This window comes from Centruroides vittatus, unplaced genomic scaffold (genome assembly GCF_030686945.1).
Source record: "Centruroides vittatus isolate TY-2023 unplaced genomic scaffold, ASM3068694v2 contig_563, whole genome shotgun sequence".
Taxonomy (NCBI): domain Eukaryota; kingdom Metazoa; phylum Arthropoda; class Arachnida; order Scorpiones; family Buthidae; genus Centruroides; species Centruroides vittatus.
This window is the reverse complement of record NW_027122334.1, coordinates 627,875-648,126: the sequence shown is the minus strand read 5'-3', so window position 1 is coordinate 648,126 and position 20,252 is coordinate 627,875. Positions and strand designations below refer to the sequence as shown.

Here is a 20,252-nt window from a genome sequence, read left to right as displayed (position 1 = left end):
ATATGAATTCCGTGTTGTACGAGTCACTTAGATTTTACAAATACATAAGCCGTTCACAGCCTGGCATTGGTACAGTTTAGGAGGTACAGCTGTTTGAAAGGTTTTCTTCCATAAAATTAATCGATTCTAGACTAATTTGACTCAAACATTTCCAAAACACGTATAATTTTTTGGGAATAATCCGTATAAACTATGCTATAAGCAAAAAATTGTGGGAATACTTACCGAATGCACACTGTTCGAAGACACTAACCATTGCTTAAGTTTGTGTTTGTCGTGGAGCAGCTCCTTGAATGGCAGAAGGATTTTCTGATAAGTTATTCTTTCTGCAAAAAATTCGCTGAACTTTGGAGACGTCATTAATAGAAATATAATTTTTATGGCCGTTAAATAATAAATGTTTTTTAGTAGGTCCGCCTCTCGTTTAACGCGTTCAGCCCTTAGCCCGAGATATCTCGGGCAAGTTGTATAGCGTTACAAAAAATGGGGTCCTTTAGGACCCCTAAAAAATTTTTTTTTTTTTTTGATTTTTCGGATGTTTTCTAAGTCTCCAAATTTTTTGAAAAATTTTTACCTGCGCGAAAAAATTTTATTGCGAGTTTAATTAACCTTTAATGACACGCAATTAACGCTTAATGGTTTTTTTATGGGATTTTTTTATAAAACTTTATTCATCTTTCTAAAGTTCTAGTGCTTTACTAGTTCTAGTTCTAGTAAAGTCAAAAACAACATCCAATAGTTTTTTAATTTTTTTAATTAATAGATTTTATTATATATACGTTTAATTAAGTCGGGGGGGTCGGAAATTTCAATTAAAATCGTAATTTTAAAAAAATATTTAGAAATATACCGCCATCTAGTATTCACCCTACTTTTTACCCTTCTCCTCCCGAGAGTTTCATGAGAATGTCCCGCGAAAGACGACACCAGCTGTTCTCAAGGTCATCCAGCTGTGTAAACAATGACACATCGGTGTCAAGTTTCGCGCTAAGGCGAGACAAAGGAAATTATACTTTGAAGCTTTTTCTTCAAAATTAACACATTTCTATAATTTTTTTTTCGTTTTTATGTTTAACTACATTAAAATTAAAAAGTATTTAATTCGCCGGAGTCCCAAGGAGTTAAACTCGACGGTTTGTGCAATGTCCACTATTGGTCCAGATTTGACCAATCCTGTTGAGACACAAGTCAGCCATGACAATCTGTCTCATTCTTTTACTATGTTATATAAGCCTCTTTTAGCGTGTTATACAAATACGATTGCAATTTTTCCACCATGTTATATGAATCTGTCTTATATGAACCCGTGTTGCAGGGGGGTCTACTGTATATACAGTAGAGCATTGATTATCCGACTTAATTGGGGACTGGGGTTGGTCGGATAACCGAAAAGTATGAAAAAATACATTATTAGTATAGTGTATTAGGCCTGGTTTAAATACTAGCCTCCCTTTCATGGTCGAGCCAGTGCTGCCAGCTAAAACATGCAAAAATTTAACAAAAATAATATTAAAGTAGCCAAGACATAACCAAATATTGTAGCGCCACATCACTAGCGGACATTTGAATTTGCTGACTAGAATGCGGTCAGTTAACCGATAAGTCGGTTAATCGGGGTCGGACAATTGATGCTCTACTGTATATAATATTTTTTTCTTATAGCAACACTTTATAACATCATTCATTACTTTTTCTTTTATAATGAAATACTTAAAGACAGTACAAATATGCTACAAATAAAGTATTAAGAAGTAAATAGTTATCATATTTAATAATAATAATTATTATTATTATTGGTTAGTTATTTATTTATAGTTATACACAGCAGGATTAGAAATTAAGAATATCTACTAGTTGTCCAATGTGCAATCAGCTTTAGACTTTAGTTGTCCTATAATGAAGTCAGTTGTTCAAACTGTAGGATGCATTTTTTTTCTTTTTTTAAACTACTGGGCAATACAAAAAAGTTACATACATATCACACTTACATAAAAAAAAATAAAACGTTTTTTGCTTGCACACTATATAGCTATTCATTAAATCTACATAAAAAGAAAGAAATTTTGAACATCCCAGGCAACTTACAAGGTGTTTGTGTACAGTATATACCAACTCAGACACATTGAGTAGGACTATTTTTATGACATGTAAAAAGTCATAGTTCTAAAAATATCAATATATTTATGTATAGAGTTAATGTTTTTATGAACTTAATATACTATCTAAAAAGATTTTATTTCAATAATTGAACGTGAAATATTTTTCATATTTTTTTTATCAATTAATATTTATACTCAACAGACAAACCAACAACATGCAAAGATATTTTAGTAAGACTTTTGTAAAAGTTTATATATTAATGGGTTCTTAATTTATATAATTATGATCTCAACTTATTTTGTTAGTGATATTCAAAATTTTTAATGCTTTTTTTATACGCTTGATAACAAGTTACTACTATTAGATAGCTGTTTACATAATAATAATATGATAATTGTAGAAAAACATATAATGTTAAGTGTATTCTAATTTCTAAAAATGAAAGACTTGTTATAAATATGAATAATTTTTAATGTTTGTTTCTTTATTATTATATTAAAAGTTATTTTAACTTATTAATAAAAATATATATATTTTGATTAATTTTAAAATTTTTATTTTATAAATTTTAGTTCTTTAACAATGCTCTTATTCTTGGGAAAACATCTAGAAGTGATGTTGGTCACCATTTATATGATCTTATATATGAATTAAATTCTATCTGTCCAAGTATGTTAGTAGCAGTTTTACCACAACTTGAATTTAAACTAAAGGTAAGATTTTATAATATGTTTTAAAATTGCTTATATTATTTAATCCTGTAATATCCCTAATAATGTTTTATACCACTATAGTAGCCAATGATTTCTAATCAGTACTTTAATTTCAATAGCTCTGGATTTTACACTTGTTTTATTTCTATAAAAATTATTTGTGTAGTAGGAAGTCTTATTTTTTTTTCCAGTGTATAACAGTTGATGTACTTTGAAAAGACCATTTCATTTGAATATAGTTTGATAATTTTTTCCAATAATCAAAAAGATTTTATTAACTGAAAATTCTGAGACCTTCAAATTTTATATCAAATTTTATATTAATTTTATTATATCATATTCAAATTTTTATATTAAGAGAATTAAATGGGTGTACTAAAATAATTCAAAAACAGTTACATCCAATTTGTTTTTTTTTCCCTCCTTCTTTTTTTTAAGAAATTTAGATTACTAAATTGAATAAGACCAGTTCAAAAGTTTAAAACATTTTATATTTGAAGATGTTCCAAGAACATTTTCAAATATGCAAATTTTGGCTAATTGTGGAACTTGCCACTAGCCTGAAGCAGACATATAAAGTTAAGTCATGTATTGTTACAAAAAATTGTCAAAATACAAGTAACAAATTAATAAAATTGCAGATAATAAGTAACAAATATCAAACTAATGTGCAATTATCAACAAATATTTTCATACATCAGTTGGCATTTTGCTAAACAGGAAGTGAAATCACATTTTTTAAATCATTTATTATCACTCAAAATGAACACTTCAAATAAAAAAGTAGTCCTAAAGTTTTATGACTCAAAATTGACCTCTCTACAACCCCTCAAATTTTTTGAATTCATTATCATTACACCTTTCTGTTACACCCTGTATATTAAAAGCAAAATGTTAAAAATAAAGTGTGTGTGAGGCATCACTGCCTCACATAAACAACATAAATTTTTAATTTTTAAACAAAAATTGATTTACAATTTTAAAATTTCAAAACAACTTTAAATTGTTTTTAAAAACATTCTTTTAATTTTCAATTGATTTGATTTTAATTTTAATTATTGTTTTTAATGATTTTTATTTATTTAATTTTACCTGCATTTTTTTAATCCTTATTCCCATTTTTTTAAATTAATTGCAACTGTTTTTTTCTTTTGCATTATAACTGTAGAGATTGTTTTAGTATTGTCTCTCACTAAAGATAATCAAATTTAAATTTATTTTAATTTTTTAGTAATTTCATTAATTTTTGTTTTATAAATTTGCATGCTTTTCAAAAATTTTAATTATAAGTGAGTTAACATTGATTGAACTATTGTGCTAGTGAGTTTCAAATTGAGGCTGGCAGTTGGCAAAAATATTTAAGTGTCTGCAAAACAGTTTAAAATGTAAACAAAATTATATTTTAATTGAAACAATATTATATAAAATTGTTTTTAATATTTAGTATATTTACTTTTAATGATAAAATGACTTTTTCGTTATAATTATGAAAGTTTTTATGATGATTCACATAGGTGCTATAATACGTTAAATTTTCAAATGAGATTTGTGCATTTCTGAGTAAAAATATTTGTTTGAGCTAAATTTAATGCCATTTTGAGTTTTAAAAATTGATTTTTTAAGAAAAATCAGTCTACATATTCGTGGCTCAAGTGAATGAATTCAAAAATCAATTAACTCATGATGAGGATATTTGTTTGGCTTGTTGCATCACTTGCCAAACTGTATTTAGTATTAAATACGATGGAGTTAAATCATTTACAAGACACGCCCATTGTGAAAAATGTGAATAAAGTCCATCTTCTCATTTACTACTATTCATTTTTTTAATCAACTATTTTTCATTTATAACTGTATTCAGTTTGATATTTATTACCAGTAATTAATGAATGTACTGTGCTCTTACCATAAATCATTAATTTTTCTAAATTAAAATAAACTTTAGAAAGTACTGTACTCAAAAGAATCTGAATCATGAGAAATTTTGGTATCATCCCATCTATAATTATTATTATTATTATAGAGTAATTATAGTATTATCTAATAATTTTAATAAAATTTTGATTTATAATGAGTTTTATTTAAACAATTGCAATAATAAAAAATAAATAGAAACTGTTTATATTAATTACGAGTTTAAAATCTTATTATTTTGTTATTACAGAATTTCCTGCCAGTTTATGAAATTTTTTGCAGATTGGCAGGAAATTTCTGCAGATCGGTGTTGCCCAAGGTTAAGGAACATTGGTCTATACTACACAAAATAGAAATAACATTAGGATGATAAATTGGTGTTATTAAAAACTTTCCAAACAGAAATTAACTTTAATGAGCAATTATTTATTGTGACATCATCAGAATGCTGGGTTGCAATTTTTAATTTATTTAATTTAAATTATATGCTCTCCACTTAAATTAGTACTGTAGTGTCCTACCCCTGTACATCATACTTTTCCATTAGCAATGTAGTTGTGCCTATCTTCTATCTAACTCTTTTCGGGGAAAAATTTTTGAGTTGAAATAAAATAATTTCTGGTTTGCATCGGAAGTTCATATATAGTTAATCAGGGCTTCCTGCCCTTAATTTTTTCATATTTGATCTTGAATTTCATTTATCTAACACTGTTCTCAAAATTAAGGAAAGACAGATGGATGACAGTGGGAATTTATAGGTCTACAATTTTTTTCAAATTGCAGCCCAGTTATAACTCAACTTTTTGGTTAACCTTCTACAAGATAGAACAAAATTATGAAAGTTAATTTGTATACAAATTAAACTTGAACATAGTTCTTTTAATTTGGAAAGTTTTTAATAATACCAAATTATCATCCTAACATTATTTTTAATTTTAAAAATTATGTTTTAAGAGAATAATCTTTGATTTCTTTTTGTTTTATTTAGTGAAAAGGTTTGGATTAGTGGAATTGTACTGTATTGTTATAATGTTATATAAACTACAGAAATTAATTTAGTGAAAACAAATTGTAATGCATTTAAAATTATTTATTGTGTTTTCTAGAGTAATGAAGAAAAAGAAAGACTTGAAGTTAGTAGATTATTGGCTAGAATGTTTTCTGATAAAAACTCTGATCTTGCTGCACAAAATAAACCATTATGGAATTGTTTTCTTGGAAGGTATGCATTTTCTAAAAATACTTTACTAAAATATCCTACTTTGAAAGAAAAAAAATAGTTTTTACATTAATTTGCAGTTTTAAAAATTACAAGTTTACATAATTGTTTCCACATTTTTTCTCTACATAAATTTTATACTCTCTAAAGACTGACCTCCATAATTACTGATCAATTTCTGTAAGACTTGATTTTTATTTGTAGATTTTTCATTGTTTGTTTATGATCATTTTGAAGCAAGAATTGTGTCAAACTTAGTGATGGAACAGAGAAGTATAATTTCTTAGTCTATTAAACATGGCTTAAGTACTTCTGAAATATGTAAAGAAATACGTGAGACTTATAATGAGTTCCTTGAGAATAATGTGATATTCAAACAATATTTTTACCAGAATAATGACAGTTTTTTTATTATAAACTTTTTTCATTAGTTTGTCAACATTTTGTCATATTTTTGTTTTGTTTGCTATAATGATTGACTTAAAAAGTAGTTGAGTATTTAACTAAGAAATCTTATAATTATATAAATGAAAAACACAGGATTATTTAGCAGTTAAAGTTGATAAATACTAAATTATTTAGACAAATTGAATGTTTTTTATAGTATATGAAAATTGAATATTGTTACTTTATAATATGATTTAAATATTCTATATAATCTATATCTTGTTTTTTTCTGTCGGCATGATGTCAGCGATATTATCAGCCAGATGTTTATCTATCTATATTTGAAAATCCCAAAGTATTTTTTTCCTCCTCATTTTCAACAGTTTTTTTATTATGTGATCATACCAAGGCTTGATATGCTAAAAGTCATATTTTTTTTCAAAAATTTAACTGAATCATTGTTTCTAATTTGTTATGTCATTAGAAGTAACCAGTTTGTGCAATTTTCTGACAGTTACTGTGGCCGCCAACTGCATAAGGACGTCAGACAAGTAGTTCAATCAGTTCTATCCTACCTAGGGTGTGTTTGGAAATTGTAACTGCCGGTAGTTACCAAGGTGTTTAGAAAACGTGACCTAAATAACCAACTGTGTTTAAAAATCACTGTTATGACATCACCAGTTGTCCTGCGATACTTACCGAAGTAACCATGTGTGCCACCAAATTTTTAAATTATTAAAAGTGTACCGTGATGGAAAAAAGGTTGAGAATCACTGGTTTAGGGATATTTATTGAAGTTTATACTGTTCCAAGTGGTGAAGCCTTATGTAGCATATGGAGTTCTAGGTTCTTAAGTTGTTGCTCTAGATCTCTTGGAGTGGCTCTGAGTACAATTAGAATTATGACTAGTTTTTTCTTCCACAATTGTTAATCCTTAATTTGAAGGTTCTTATAATTAGTAACTTTCTCCAGTTGTTTTTCCTCTACCCTTCTGCCACTTGGGGCTGCCATATTTAAAATTCATATCTTTAAAAAAAAATTAAAAAATGAAATTGTCAGTGGACAAACTGTAAAAGTGTTCTCTTTTGTTGTCCCTTTGAACATCATCAGGAAATTACAATTTTATTGCAGAGATTACCTTTATTTGGAGACTGCTTCTCTGCCTCAACATGCAAAACGTTAAAAAATTCCCTCTGGCAGCAGCATACACGTTTATAAGAAATCTTATAATTATATAAATGAAAAACACAGGATTATTTAGCAGTTAAAGTTGATAAATACTAAATTATTTAGACAAATTGAATGTTTTTTATAGTATATGAAAATTGAATATTGTTACTTTATAATATGATTTAAATATTCTATATAATCTATATCTTGTTTTTTTCTGTCGGCATGATGTCAGCGATATTATCAGCCAGATGTTTATCTATCTATATTTGAAAATCCCAAAGTATTTTTTTCCTCCTCATTTTCAACAGTTTTTTTATTATGTGATCATACCAAGGCTTGATATGCTAAAAGTCATATTTTTTTTCAAAAATTTAACTGAATCATTGTTTCTAATTTGTTATGTCATTAGAAGTAACCAGTTTGTGCAATTTTCTCACAGTTACTTATGATAGGCTCAATGCTTTCATTACTCTAAGAAGAGACAGCATTTGAGATTATTATGACTCTTTAGCCCATGTTTTAATTGCATTTCTTCTTAGTGCTTGTCCTATTGCAGCAAGAATTAGGTCTTTTTTTTTTTTTTTTTTTTGTTTTTTTTTTTTTGTTTGTTTGTTAAGTGTCTTTCTTTAACATTTGCCATGTTCTTCTACTGTCAGTTTTTTCTTCAGTATTCAACTGCAATTTCCAAAAACTGGAACTTAGGTTGACTTTTTTTGAACATAAATATAAGTGCTTTTCCAGCTGTTGTGTAGATAATTTATGTACATTTTTGACTATATTTAGTAGTCTATAAGAGAAGTTGGGAGTTGTGGAGCAAGACTTAACCCATTCTCCGACGTCAGTCTGATGAAGACCATGGTGTCAGTGGCGGCATTCTTACATTGTGCATTTCTCAATTTATTTACAAAGTAACAGACCAAGAGAGAGTTTACATAAAATTGGTTAATCATCCTACCTCTTTACAGTTGTTTCAGTAATTGGGGTCGCAAATGTCTGGGGAAACGGGGAGATGATCTGGACAATAAGTCACAAAGTAAAAAGAATACTCTTTGGTAACAATCACCCGAAGATCAGGTGCGTGACTGTGATATCCCCATCAGGAGACCTTATATTTTGTAGTGATGACACTCCAAATGTGTCATCGCAGGGCCAGCTAGGACAGTGAGAATAAGGCTAATCCGGGCAGATAGTTTACTATTTCTTTTGATTGTTGTTATATTCTAACCATGTAATTGTTTAAAAGTTGATGTTCTCGTCTATCAACAATTAGTTGTTAAAATTCTATCCCCAAAACTTTCCAGGCTGAAAAGAGGGGAAAGGCTTGTTGCCTTGAAGAACACCTACTAACAGACTTATATTGACAATTAAACTAATTCTGTGAGAAACAAATGAAATAAAGTTTCTTATAATTTGGCTTTTTGCTAACATTCTACCATATCTCACATCTGTTTCAGATTTAACTGGAACTTATTTTTAAAAATGTGGAATGCCTCGATATTCTGTAATGCATTGGAATCTTTTTAAATTATGTAATTTCCTTGGTATGTTTATTGATGTGTTTCTAAAATTAAAAGTAATGACCACCATTGGTTGAGACCAATTTCTTAGCGAGGTCTATAAAATTATGTAGGTATTAGATTTTGGTTTTATGTTTAGCCTCATGGTATAAAATATTTGCCTTGCAGCCAACAGCATCTCACAATCTTGTGCATTGATACAATTTTCGTCTTTGAATGCTTTATTAATCCTGGAAATTTATCAAGCATTCAAAGGTAGAAATTGTTATCAATTTCCACCTTTGTTAAATGAACATATTATTTGTTTCAATAAAACTTTGTTGACTGCAAGCTGCTGTTCTGAGACACCTAATTCAGGTTAGTTTCCTTCCAAATTTGGTACATTCATTTTGGGTATCTATGTTTAGAAAGGTTTGATTTGTAACAGCAAACCATAATTTTCCTATCCTTCACAAACATATATTTTTGTTGGTTTGTTGGTCCTTCCAGTAGTTCTACAATCTTTGACTCTGATTGCTCGGTTGAAGATCCTGAGTCCTGTAGCCTATTTTTCACCTTACACTTGATGCAGTCTTATTATTTTGGTCATTGACTGATTCAGTACAAGATTTATTTTACATATTTACATCATAGTTATTGGGTTTAGGACACATTTGGTCTGTCTAATTTGGATAGCCATCCAGCTTAGCCCTCTAAGGTGGTGGGGATTGTGTATTCCCTCATGGATTGTGTATTCCCATGAGGAATACACAATCCATGAGGTGGTATTTGGGATTTAAATTATTATTACAGGGTGACAATAATTAACCCGTACAAAGTTTGTAGCAATGCTGCACCTGAACTTTTTTACTGTCACCAATTTACATACTATTGTTTAATTCTCCATGATTTCCTGCCCGTGTAGATGTACTTTCGATGTAATAAGGGTTAATTCTTTATTTTTTTAATGGTGTCGAACAAATGTTGTGCAATTTTGGAGCTATTCCGGCAAGGAAAGCATCAATGTGAAATTGTTCGTCTGCTCGGTGTTCCAAAAATGACAGTCTCAGATGCAGTTCGGTGATTCAAGGAGCTTGGCCACAATGGTGATTGTCCCGGACGTGGAAGAAAGTGCACTGTCAACACGTCTAGGAACCGCAAGATCATCACAAAGCGAGTTGACTGACATGCGAAGGTCTCCATGAGAAAAATTGCTCGTGAGATCAGAATCAATCGCAAATCGGTGCGGTTAATGGCGAAAAAGGAACTCGTACTCAAGCCCTACAAGTTCCAAAAGGTTCAGCTCCTCACCAATGAAAACAAGTGAGTGAGACTCTAAAGATCCCGTTAACTCAAGCGTCGGGCCGCAGGTCGACAATGGGAGTGTATTCTCTTCACAGACGAGAAGCTTTTCTTCGTACAACCATCAAAACGACAGGAACTGGTCCGCGGGGGCTCCTGACGCTCAGCCGTCATCGAACATCACAAAATCCAATGTCAGTCGTGGTTTGGGGCGGAATTTGTGCGAGCGGCAAGACACCCCTTGTTTTTGTCGATCAAGGGGCCAAAATCAATCAAGATGTGTACCACCATGACATTCTCGAGGCTGTGGTACTTCTGTGGGCTCAGCAGCATTTTGGCAGTGCGAAATGGACGTTTCAGCAGGACTTGGCGCCGACACACAGGGCGAAGAAGACTCAGGAGTGTGCAAGGCTCATTTTTCCGATTTTATCTCGTCTGCGGAATGGCCACCGTACTCGCTGAATCTGAACCCAATGGACTACAGTGTTTGGTCCATTTTGGAGGCCAGGGCTGTTCTAAGCGCCATGAAAGTTTGGAGTCACTGAAGCAATCCTTGCGCTGGGAATGAGACAAACTGTCTCCAGAAGAGCGCAGCCCATCGCTGAGAATTTCAAAATGTGTTTGGGGCTCTGCATCAAAGCAAAAGGAGGCCACTTTGAAACTGGCTGAATATCTGATTAATACGTAAAGTATTGTCACTGTTATATGCTGTTGTTTTGCTAATTTTCATTTCTTTAATAAACTTACGATACAAAAAACTTGTACGGGTTAATTATTGTCACCCTGTATTAATAGTAATAACAATAAATTAATTCACAATACATTTATTTTAAACATTAAATGTTTTTGGATTTATTAAATTCATCTTTAGTATTATATTATTTGAATTTTGAATTTAGTAGGTGAATCAGATAAATACAAAATTGTTTATTATTTAAAAATATGATCTGAAAGAAATATTTTCTAATTTTATTTAAAGTTGTAAATTATTTCTTTGATTATTTTTTAGATATAATGATATCAGTGTGCAAGTTAGAATGCGTTGTGTTCAGTATTCTATGCATTTTCTATTGAATCATCCTGAATTAAGCCAAGATATTACAGGTAAATTGTTTTGTGATTAGATTTTTAAATAATTAAGAGAAAATTTGCATATTACAGTTTGTCTTTTGAATTTGAATTTAAAATGATTTAACAAAAAATTCTCATTGTAAAATGAAATTATGAATAACTAAAAAATTAGACTGCAACTTGAAAAAATTGTAGACCTATAAATTCCCACTGTTGTCTGTCTGTTTGGTTTTCCTTCATCTCAAGAATGGAGTTAGATAGATGAAAGATGAGACCTGATGTGGAAATCTTAGGAACAGGCAGCTCTGATTAACTATATATGAACTTCCAATGCAAAAAGGTGTTAGCTAGATGACCAGCACGATTCTATTGCTAAAGGAAAAGTATGTCGTACACAGGCAAACCGCTACTAATTTGAGGTTGAAAGCATATATTTTAAATTAAATTAATTAATAATACAATTAAAAATTGCCTTCTCGCATTGTGATGATGTCACAATAAATAACTGCTCATTTAGATTTAACGTAATTTTTCAAGTTGAAGTGTCAGTATTCTATTTTAAATCATATATCCTCATATTATATTTAGCTTATGTTTTATTTTTACCTATTACATTTACTCTTTATCATATTTTCAGATTCAACTTTATTTAATGAAATAAATATTACAAAATGGATTATTATTATCATCAGATTTGTTGCATTACTTCTCATAATTTATAGTTTATAATAATAAGAAAGTATTCATATGTATCAATTTGTTTTTATCCGCTGGATAAAATAAAATGTAGTTTAATTTTACTTCAAAGTTTTAAATTGTAATAAACTATTAATTCTCATAATTATCAAAAAATCAAGACCTGTTACTTGGATCTCATCATTTTCAATAACTGTCAAATTTAGAATAACTTAATGGGATTTTTTCTTAAATGTTTGTTTTATTGACTAAATAAAAATGCTGAAACTATATTTCTGCTTAATTTTAAGATTGTTTATTAACTTTTCATAGATTATGTACAGTTTAAATATGTTTAATTATATAAAGAAGTAAATAAATGCAACATAGACTGAAGAAATACTTCCTTTTTTAAAATTATTTAAAAATTTTAAAAAGTCTAATAAAATTTTGATACAAAAACAATGTATGGGTAAGCAGTGTCATAAAGATTTACTAATTCAGAATTTCAGTTTTTGAATTAAATAAATTTATGTTTATGAACTGAATAATGCCCATATATAATTAAATATTGAATGAATTTTTAAAATAAAAAAGTGAACAATAATAAAACAAAAATTATAAAAAAAATTTTGTTAATGTAAAACAATTTTTGAGTTTAGAGATTGTTTCTATCATGACTTTTCATGTGTGAATAGGTTTGCAACAAATTTTATTTATTAATTGCTCTTATGTAGATATATAATATAAAACTATAGATGATAAATTTTGTTAATATGTATAATTAATTTAATTGACTTTTTTACCTAGAACAATTACGACATAGACAGCATGATCCAGAAGAAACAGTAAGATATGAAGTTGTTATGGCAATTATAAGTGCTGCAAAAAAAGAATTCAGTAGCATTTCTGAAGAATTGTTAAATTTTGTAAAAGAAAGAACTTTAGATAAAAAGGTAAATTCAGGTTTTCATGTAATTGTAAAATGATTATAGAAAATGAAACATAATTGAGCATAATGTTTGATGTGTAAGATTTATTTAAATACTAAGTCATATTTCAATTTGTTTATATATTATTCACCTTGTTTATAAATAGGACTTATTATACTGTTGTAGTTTTGAATTAGCAAAAGGAGAAAAACTTAGTCAAAAATAAGACAAAATGTCTTTATTTTCCTATTAAGTTATATTTATAAACAAGGTCTGTGTGTATAATATATAAACAAAATTGAAATATTTAAGGACATAGAGGCTCAAAGAACTAAATCATATTGTTATCCTGTTTAGAAAATATTCCTTAAGATTTTTCATTAATATTTAAATGTGATTACCTTTATATGTTATTTTTGAGATGCAGTTGTAAAAATATCTTAAGAGTTGAATATTCAAATATGAAAAATTAAGAATTTTGCTAAAATATTAAGATTATTATTGAATAAATTTAGTTATTGATTATTTTTTTTTTTTTACTTGGAATACTAATAGGATGTTTTATCTATTTATAACTTTTAATTAAATTTGAATATTTCTAAAAATTTTAGCTGATAATAGGAATTGAATCCAAATTCTTGCTTAACATGTTACTAATTGCACTATTTGGATGCTCCAAACCAAAATTACTATAAACATTTATTTATATTAATGTGTAATTATAAAATTTGTTTTTCAAATAATTTTAAAAACTACTGATAAATAGCAATATATCTGTAATTCAAATCTTCAACTTGTTACTTAATTTAATTGCCCAATATTAAACCAGAGCTTTTAAAAATAATTATTAATATTTTATATTGAAGTATTTAGATTACAGTGTTTTTATATTTGATTTATTTTTATCATATCAAAATATTAAGTTTAGTTAATTGAGTATTATTTTTAGATTTAATGATAGATGCTTTATATTGATATGATAAAAAATAGCTGTTATGATTACATTTCAGTTTTAAATTAGTATACATATTTATGAAATTTTTCTTTGAGTATTTGAATAGTGTAGTTGACAACTTATTCAACATAAGCAATAAAATATTACTGTATTTTTGTGGATTGTCTAGTATATTTGTCTATCTGGGAGACCATAAAATCAAATATTTCCATATGGTAAAAACTGGCATGCCAGTTTATTCCAGAGGAATGCTGCCATGTCAGTTTATTTGAGGTTATACATCCCTTTCCATAGGGCACATCTAGAGAACAAGCGAGCAAGACTATTAAAAGAAATGCTATTTGATTACAAAAATTACTTGTATTTTAAGTTTGTGACACCTATTGTGAGGGAATTTGAAAAATTGAACAGCATTTTCCAACAAATGAAAACTGATCCTAATGAACTGTATAAACAAGTTTTCTTATATCAGCAGAGTCTTCAGAACAGGTTGTACAATGTCAACAGGCAAAAGAAAAAGATTCAAGAAGTTGATTTTGGTTCCAAATTCATAATGGCATGCAATTTGTACAGAATAACAGTGATGAGGCTCATTTAGAAATTAAGAATGTCGAAGAAAGATGCATGGCTATGCTTGAAGAAGTTCGCAATCAAGTGACATGTTCCATCAGCAAGGGACACTTTTCAGAGACTATCAAAATTAAGCCTTGGAATAGTTTTAAATCAAGTTTCAAAACCTGTGTTTTCTGACTTACCGTTTCTGCATCTTGCAAGCAACATCAACATGTAAGGAACTGAGTCTGAACCTTATTTTTTATTTTATTATTATTTCCGTTTTATTATCTTTTTGTTTGGGGTTTATGTTTATTTAGGACGAAGGTTCCCCACCACTCTCTTGTTAGTAATGAAAAATGAAGAAAAAACAACTCACGGAGAAATAAGCGCCATAGGAAACATCTTGCGCACTTGCGCTGCCCGGCGGAAGTAACAGTCCGCAGAAAAAAAATGGGGGGGAGTCCCCACAATCACTAGTAGAGAAATACTTGATAAACCGTCTTAAACATCCCAGAAAATTATGATAAATATTTTGTAAACGGTTTATAAGCTTTGTCGGAAACTTAAAGCTGCCAGAACAAAGTTAATGTTAGCAACTAAGTATGTAAATAAGAGGAGTAACCCAGCTCAAGTGTGACGTCACCTCACAGTATAAAACCCGTACGTTAACCGAAGAAGGAGAGGTGATTTCCAAATCGAGGCGACTGTGAGAGCGAGGTTAATTCGAAAGCGAAGTATTTTCTGATAGAAGTCCAGATTGATAATTGGACGATCCAAGGTGCTAAAGAGGAGTTCGATTGACGATTTGACGATATCGAAAGGATTGAGGAAATAGTTTCTTCGTATAGTGAGGTGACGGATAGACGTTTAATTAGTAAGAGATTTTGTTCATAGTTGCTAAGTATTTGATTTGTCGAATTTCAAAGGGGAATTACTATTAAGTTAAGCTAAGTTTATTGTCGGGTTGACTTGTTGATTTTCGTTAATAAATTTTGTTTGGAATTATTGATATTTGTACGTAGTACGTTCTAGTTGCTAATTAAATATATTTGAACTTTTGATTTGACTTGATATTTATCGTTGTTATTACTAATTTTTCGGTGCACGCTTAAAAGCCCAGGCCTGGCAAACTAATCTCGAATCCGCGTAAAGTACCCGTTAGGTTAACTGAAGTTTTACTGACCGTAATTATAGTCGGTTTCCTAAGATACTAAAAAAAAAAATAGTACTTTACAAACATAATTGAAGAACAGTACAGGAAGTTACCTTTTGTTGACCAGCAAGAAGCAGCTCTGTTTAAGAAAGATCAACTCCCTGTAGACACAGAACAATTTTGGAATGGTGTGCTTCAGCATCATGCATTTAAAGAGCTTGCAACTTTTGCCCTTACTTGTCTGATACGCTTTATCAGCAATGCTGTAGTAATAGTTGAAAAGGTATTTTCTGTTGTATCTTCTGTGAAAACAAAGGCAAGAAACAGAATGCAGAGAAGTGCCCGATCACATGGTCAACACATGTTTACTCACTTCTGATTGTGATTGACCAATAAAATTTCTAGCAGAATGATACCAACAAACTGTTGGTTTATAGAAGGTTCCAAGTTAGAGTATAGATGATGGGTGTAATGATTTGAATCCACTCAATATAACACCACCAAAGTGCAAATTTCAAACTGATTGGTTGAAACAAAAGGACAAGGCAGATTGTACAGTAGGATTATGAGTAACTGTACACTGACGTATTTTGCAAAGTATGTAATTGCATAATACAAGTGAAAAAAAGGTTTCCAAGCACTTTTTGATCATGGAGATACTGCTAAGCACAGACAAAAATTTACCTGTGCTTATGGTCTAAGACATTGGTTGACCTGACATTGGTTGCACTAGGTGATAGTTTCTCAGGCCCATCAAAAAATGATGAAATTCCAGGTAATACTGACAATGTGACTGGAGAGATCAACAACCGAGTTTATATAATTCAAGAGATGCTGGATTCAATTTGAGTGAGTTGAGAGTGATTGAACAGACTCAATAGATGAGATGAGAGAATTGATTATTATTGGAGTCAGTATTTTAAATTGGTTGACTCCCTTGGGAATGCAAGATATCCCAGTGTAACCAAATTGGTGAAATCAGCATTGATCCTCTCTCATGGCAATGCTGATGTGGAATGGAGATTTTTAATTTCACGCCAGGCATTTCCTCCTGATAGATCATCAATATCAGAAAGAATGTTTTACAAATGAAATTTTAAAAAAATAATCAGTAATATAACAATATAACGCACATTATATTGTTATATTACTGATTATTTTTTAAAAATTTCTTTGGTATAGCATTGAAGAGGGGATTAAAGATAAAATAAGCTTGAAATGCATATGTAACCTGTATCTTCAATAAAGGATGTTCCTGACCTAAAGGCTGTAAGACAGTCTACCAGAATTCTTTTTTTCGGATTAAAGAAACATACATTTGTAGAACAAATAAACAGCTACCATAACAGATATTTGTCAGAAAGAATGCTTAATTCACTTTTAATTGTTAAGGAGGGACTAAACATATATGACCAAAACCCACACCTTGTACCTATTACAAGGATCTACTGAAATTAGCTGCCTCAGCACATAGAAATTATCAAGAACAATTGGAAAATGAAAAGAAGTTAAAAGAACAAGAGAAACAGAAAAAAAGAGCAGAAGAGGAAGCACAGAAACATTTTGAAGAACATCAAAAGAATGCTGTTTGTGACAAGGAAAAGATTATGGCACTGCAACAGAATTTAAAACAGAAAAAAGTAGAAATACATAAGACAGGCCAAGTTTTGTTAGAAGCAGCAAACAAAAAACTGGAGAAGGCCATTAACATTAAGAACATGAATGAAATATGGACAGCACATGTCATGCTTGTTAGTGTTAAAAGTGTTCAAAAACAAGAGGAAGCAAAAAAGAAGGAAGCTGAAAACATCCAGAAAAATCTTAATAAAAGAACATCATCTTTCATGACTGATTATTTACAGAAGCCAAAGACTTATTAAGTATTCACGGTTTACTGAAAATATTACAGTACCAGCAGATGAGCCCAGCATTGCCCAGGAAAAAACAACAAAGAAGATTAAGATTATTAGATTATTTCATATTTCTGATCCTTCTATTCTAGTAGCTCAGGACACCCCCTAATGGGCATTCTAGTAGCAGCAATGTCATTTTGTGGTATAAATAATAAATTCCTATTACAAATAAAAATAATAATATACAGGTAACCCCTATATAACACGGCACTTCTATAGCACGGATTCACTCTAACATGGTTTGAGAATTGGGAACATCCCCCGTATAACACGGGTTCACTCTAACACGGTTCGGGAATTAGGTAAAACACTCGTAGAGTACAACATGAAATGTAATAAAAACTGTTACCAGTTGATGATGCTCATGCTGAGATCATCATATAAGATGAATAATCCTTTGGTAAAATATTTACTTAAATAATAAATAGTTTACCCATGAAAAAAATCTACTATATAAAGCTGAAAAACCGGATTCTTTCACTGTATCCCAAAAATGGCCACTAGGGGACCCCTGGCTACTATTTAAATTAACAATATAAATTATTTTATATTTTTACAGTATAATATTCAGTATATTATTATTTTTATTTGTAATTTTGTATGCCCCGATGCCTGCCTGCATCCGGCATTTCGACTTGTGAATAATAAATCCGATTTAAAGAAGGATTTAATGGCATGTTTTTTAATTTTTGGAACCTAACCCCCCTTTTCGCACTAGTTCTTTGTTTCGTATAACACTGCAATTTTTTGGAACGTAATTCCCGTGTTATACGGGGGTTACGTGTACTGAATTTCTCATGGCATACCCTACTAAAATGCAGCCAAAAATGCAAAAAACGTCATCAAATAATAATATACTGAACTTATTGTTAATTTAAATAATAGCTAGGGATGCCCCTAGCAGCCGTTTTTGGCATACTGTAACAGAGCCCAGTTTTTCAGCTTTATATATTACAGTATATACAGAAAGTTTTAAATTGTATGTAACCATAATAATAATAAATAAAAACAGATATTACTGCTATTTTCTGAATTTTCCTTCTGTATTTTTACTTTGTTTTGTCACTATTTCACTCACTTTTTCAGAGGGAAAATGGCACTCTGAGGCCTGGATATTATTATTTATGAAAAATTGAAGCTAGTTGTTGAATTTTACTGAACTAATTGAAATTGTTTAATTTCAAATAAAAATTTATTTGATAAAGATATAATAATAGCAAAAAACTTATCTTAAAATGAAGTTTTAATTAATGAAAGAATCTATTTTTGTGAGTATGCTATAATAATGTGTTTAAGGTTATTACAGAGTCTAGTGGACACATTTATTTATTTCTTTTATAATAAAATAGTAATAACAATAGATGCAAAATAATAAAATTAACAAACTAAATGATTATGAAGCTTGCTTTATTAAATATTATTTTTAGACTTTTAAATAGAGTTTAAATTACTCTTTATTTGTGAATATTATGAATTAATTCATTTATAATTATATTTATGGATGTTTTTGATAAAAATAAATACTTTTTGTTTAGAATTTTGCAATATAGTTAAAATTATTAACATTGATATCTTATTTCAGTTTAAAATTAGGAAAGAAGCACTTCTTGGATTAGCCATGCTCTATAAACAGAATATGAGTAATCCTGAATTACCAGAATCTACCTTAAATTGTATATCTTGGATAAAAAATAAAGTTCTCCATGGATATTATCAGTCTTCACTTGAAGACAGGTAATTATAAACTTAGAATTTACTGAAAGAATGATTTACTCGACTCTAAAGCTGATATATATAAATTAATTGCAACAGTATTTACGGAAATCAGAACAGTTAATTAAAATTATTTTGGATGTTTTTGATCATTTAGTAAATCATTTTTACTTATCTTTAAGAATTCTACTAAATTTAGATAAGAACAGTTTGATTTATTCTTAAATTTGTCAAAATAGTTCAATAAATGCAAATTTAAAAAAAATGAACACAAGTAAAAAATGCTAGTTCTTTTAAAACTTATGTTTGAATACAATGTAAACTTGAGAATGACCATTGAAAACAGTCAAAAACATTTGTTAATTATTAAATTATTTTTGTTTGTTGGATTTTTTGCTTATCTAATGGGTTTTTTTTCACATAAGTAAAATTTAATATATATAACTGCATATATAAACTAAATTGTATATTATTATAATATGTTAATTCATGTGCTAAAAAAAATTATTCCACGTTATGTTTGTTTCATGATAACAATATGCCTGAAAACTAAGAATTCTCAAGAAATTTTATATTTGTATGAAAAATTCTTTTATTTTTCATGCAAATATAAGAAAATATAAAATGTTTAATTTTATTCCTTTTTTCAAATAAATTTAATAGCTTATACTATATATTTCTAATTTAATATATCGTAGTACTTTATACTTAATTGGTTTGAATATTTTTATTATTAGCTGTCTCAATTTAAAGAATGATATCTATTTTTATTTAAATTACCAGAAGAAACTAAATTAGCATGGGTATGAAATGTTCCAAGCACATGCATTATTTTAGTGTTTCTTAAATTTTATTTTTCAGCAATTCATCTAAAGTAAAATTCAGTTATTTCTATTATACATACATTTATTTTAAAACAATGTTTTTGTTTTAAAATTTTTTATTTAATTTAAATTATTTATATTTTTAACTTAAACTCTA

General features: G+C 29.1%; 1 protein-coding gene across 1 annotated transcript in view; it reads left to right on the top strand.

Moving 5' to 3' along the window:
- The window catches only part of LOC136978908 (sister chromatid cohesion protein PDS5 homolog B-like), a 134,645-nt gene that overhangs the window by 38,951 nt on the left and 75,442 nt on the right, over positions 1-20,252 (top strand). Inside the window, exons 8-12 of the mRNA XM_067274744.1 lie at positions 2,673-2,813; positions 5,834-5,949; positions 11,314-11,408; positions 12,861-13,006; positions 19,141-19,292. Of these exons, the coding sequence (XP_067130845.1) occupies positions 2,673-2,813; positions 5,834-5,949; positions 11,314-11,408; positions 12,861-13,006; positions 19,141-19,292 (650 nt within the window). The remainder of the gene's footprint in view (positions 1-2,672; positions 2,814-5,833; positions 5,950-11,313; positions 11,409-12,860; positions 13,007-19,140; positions 19,293-20,252) is intronic.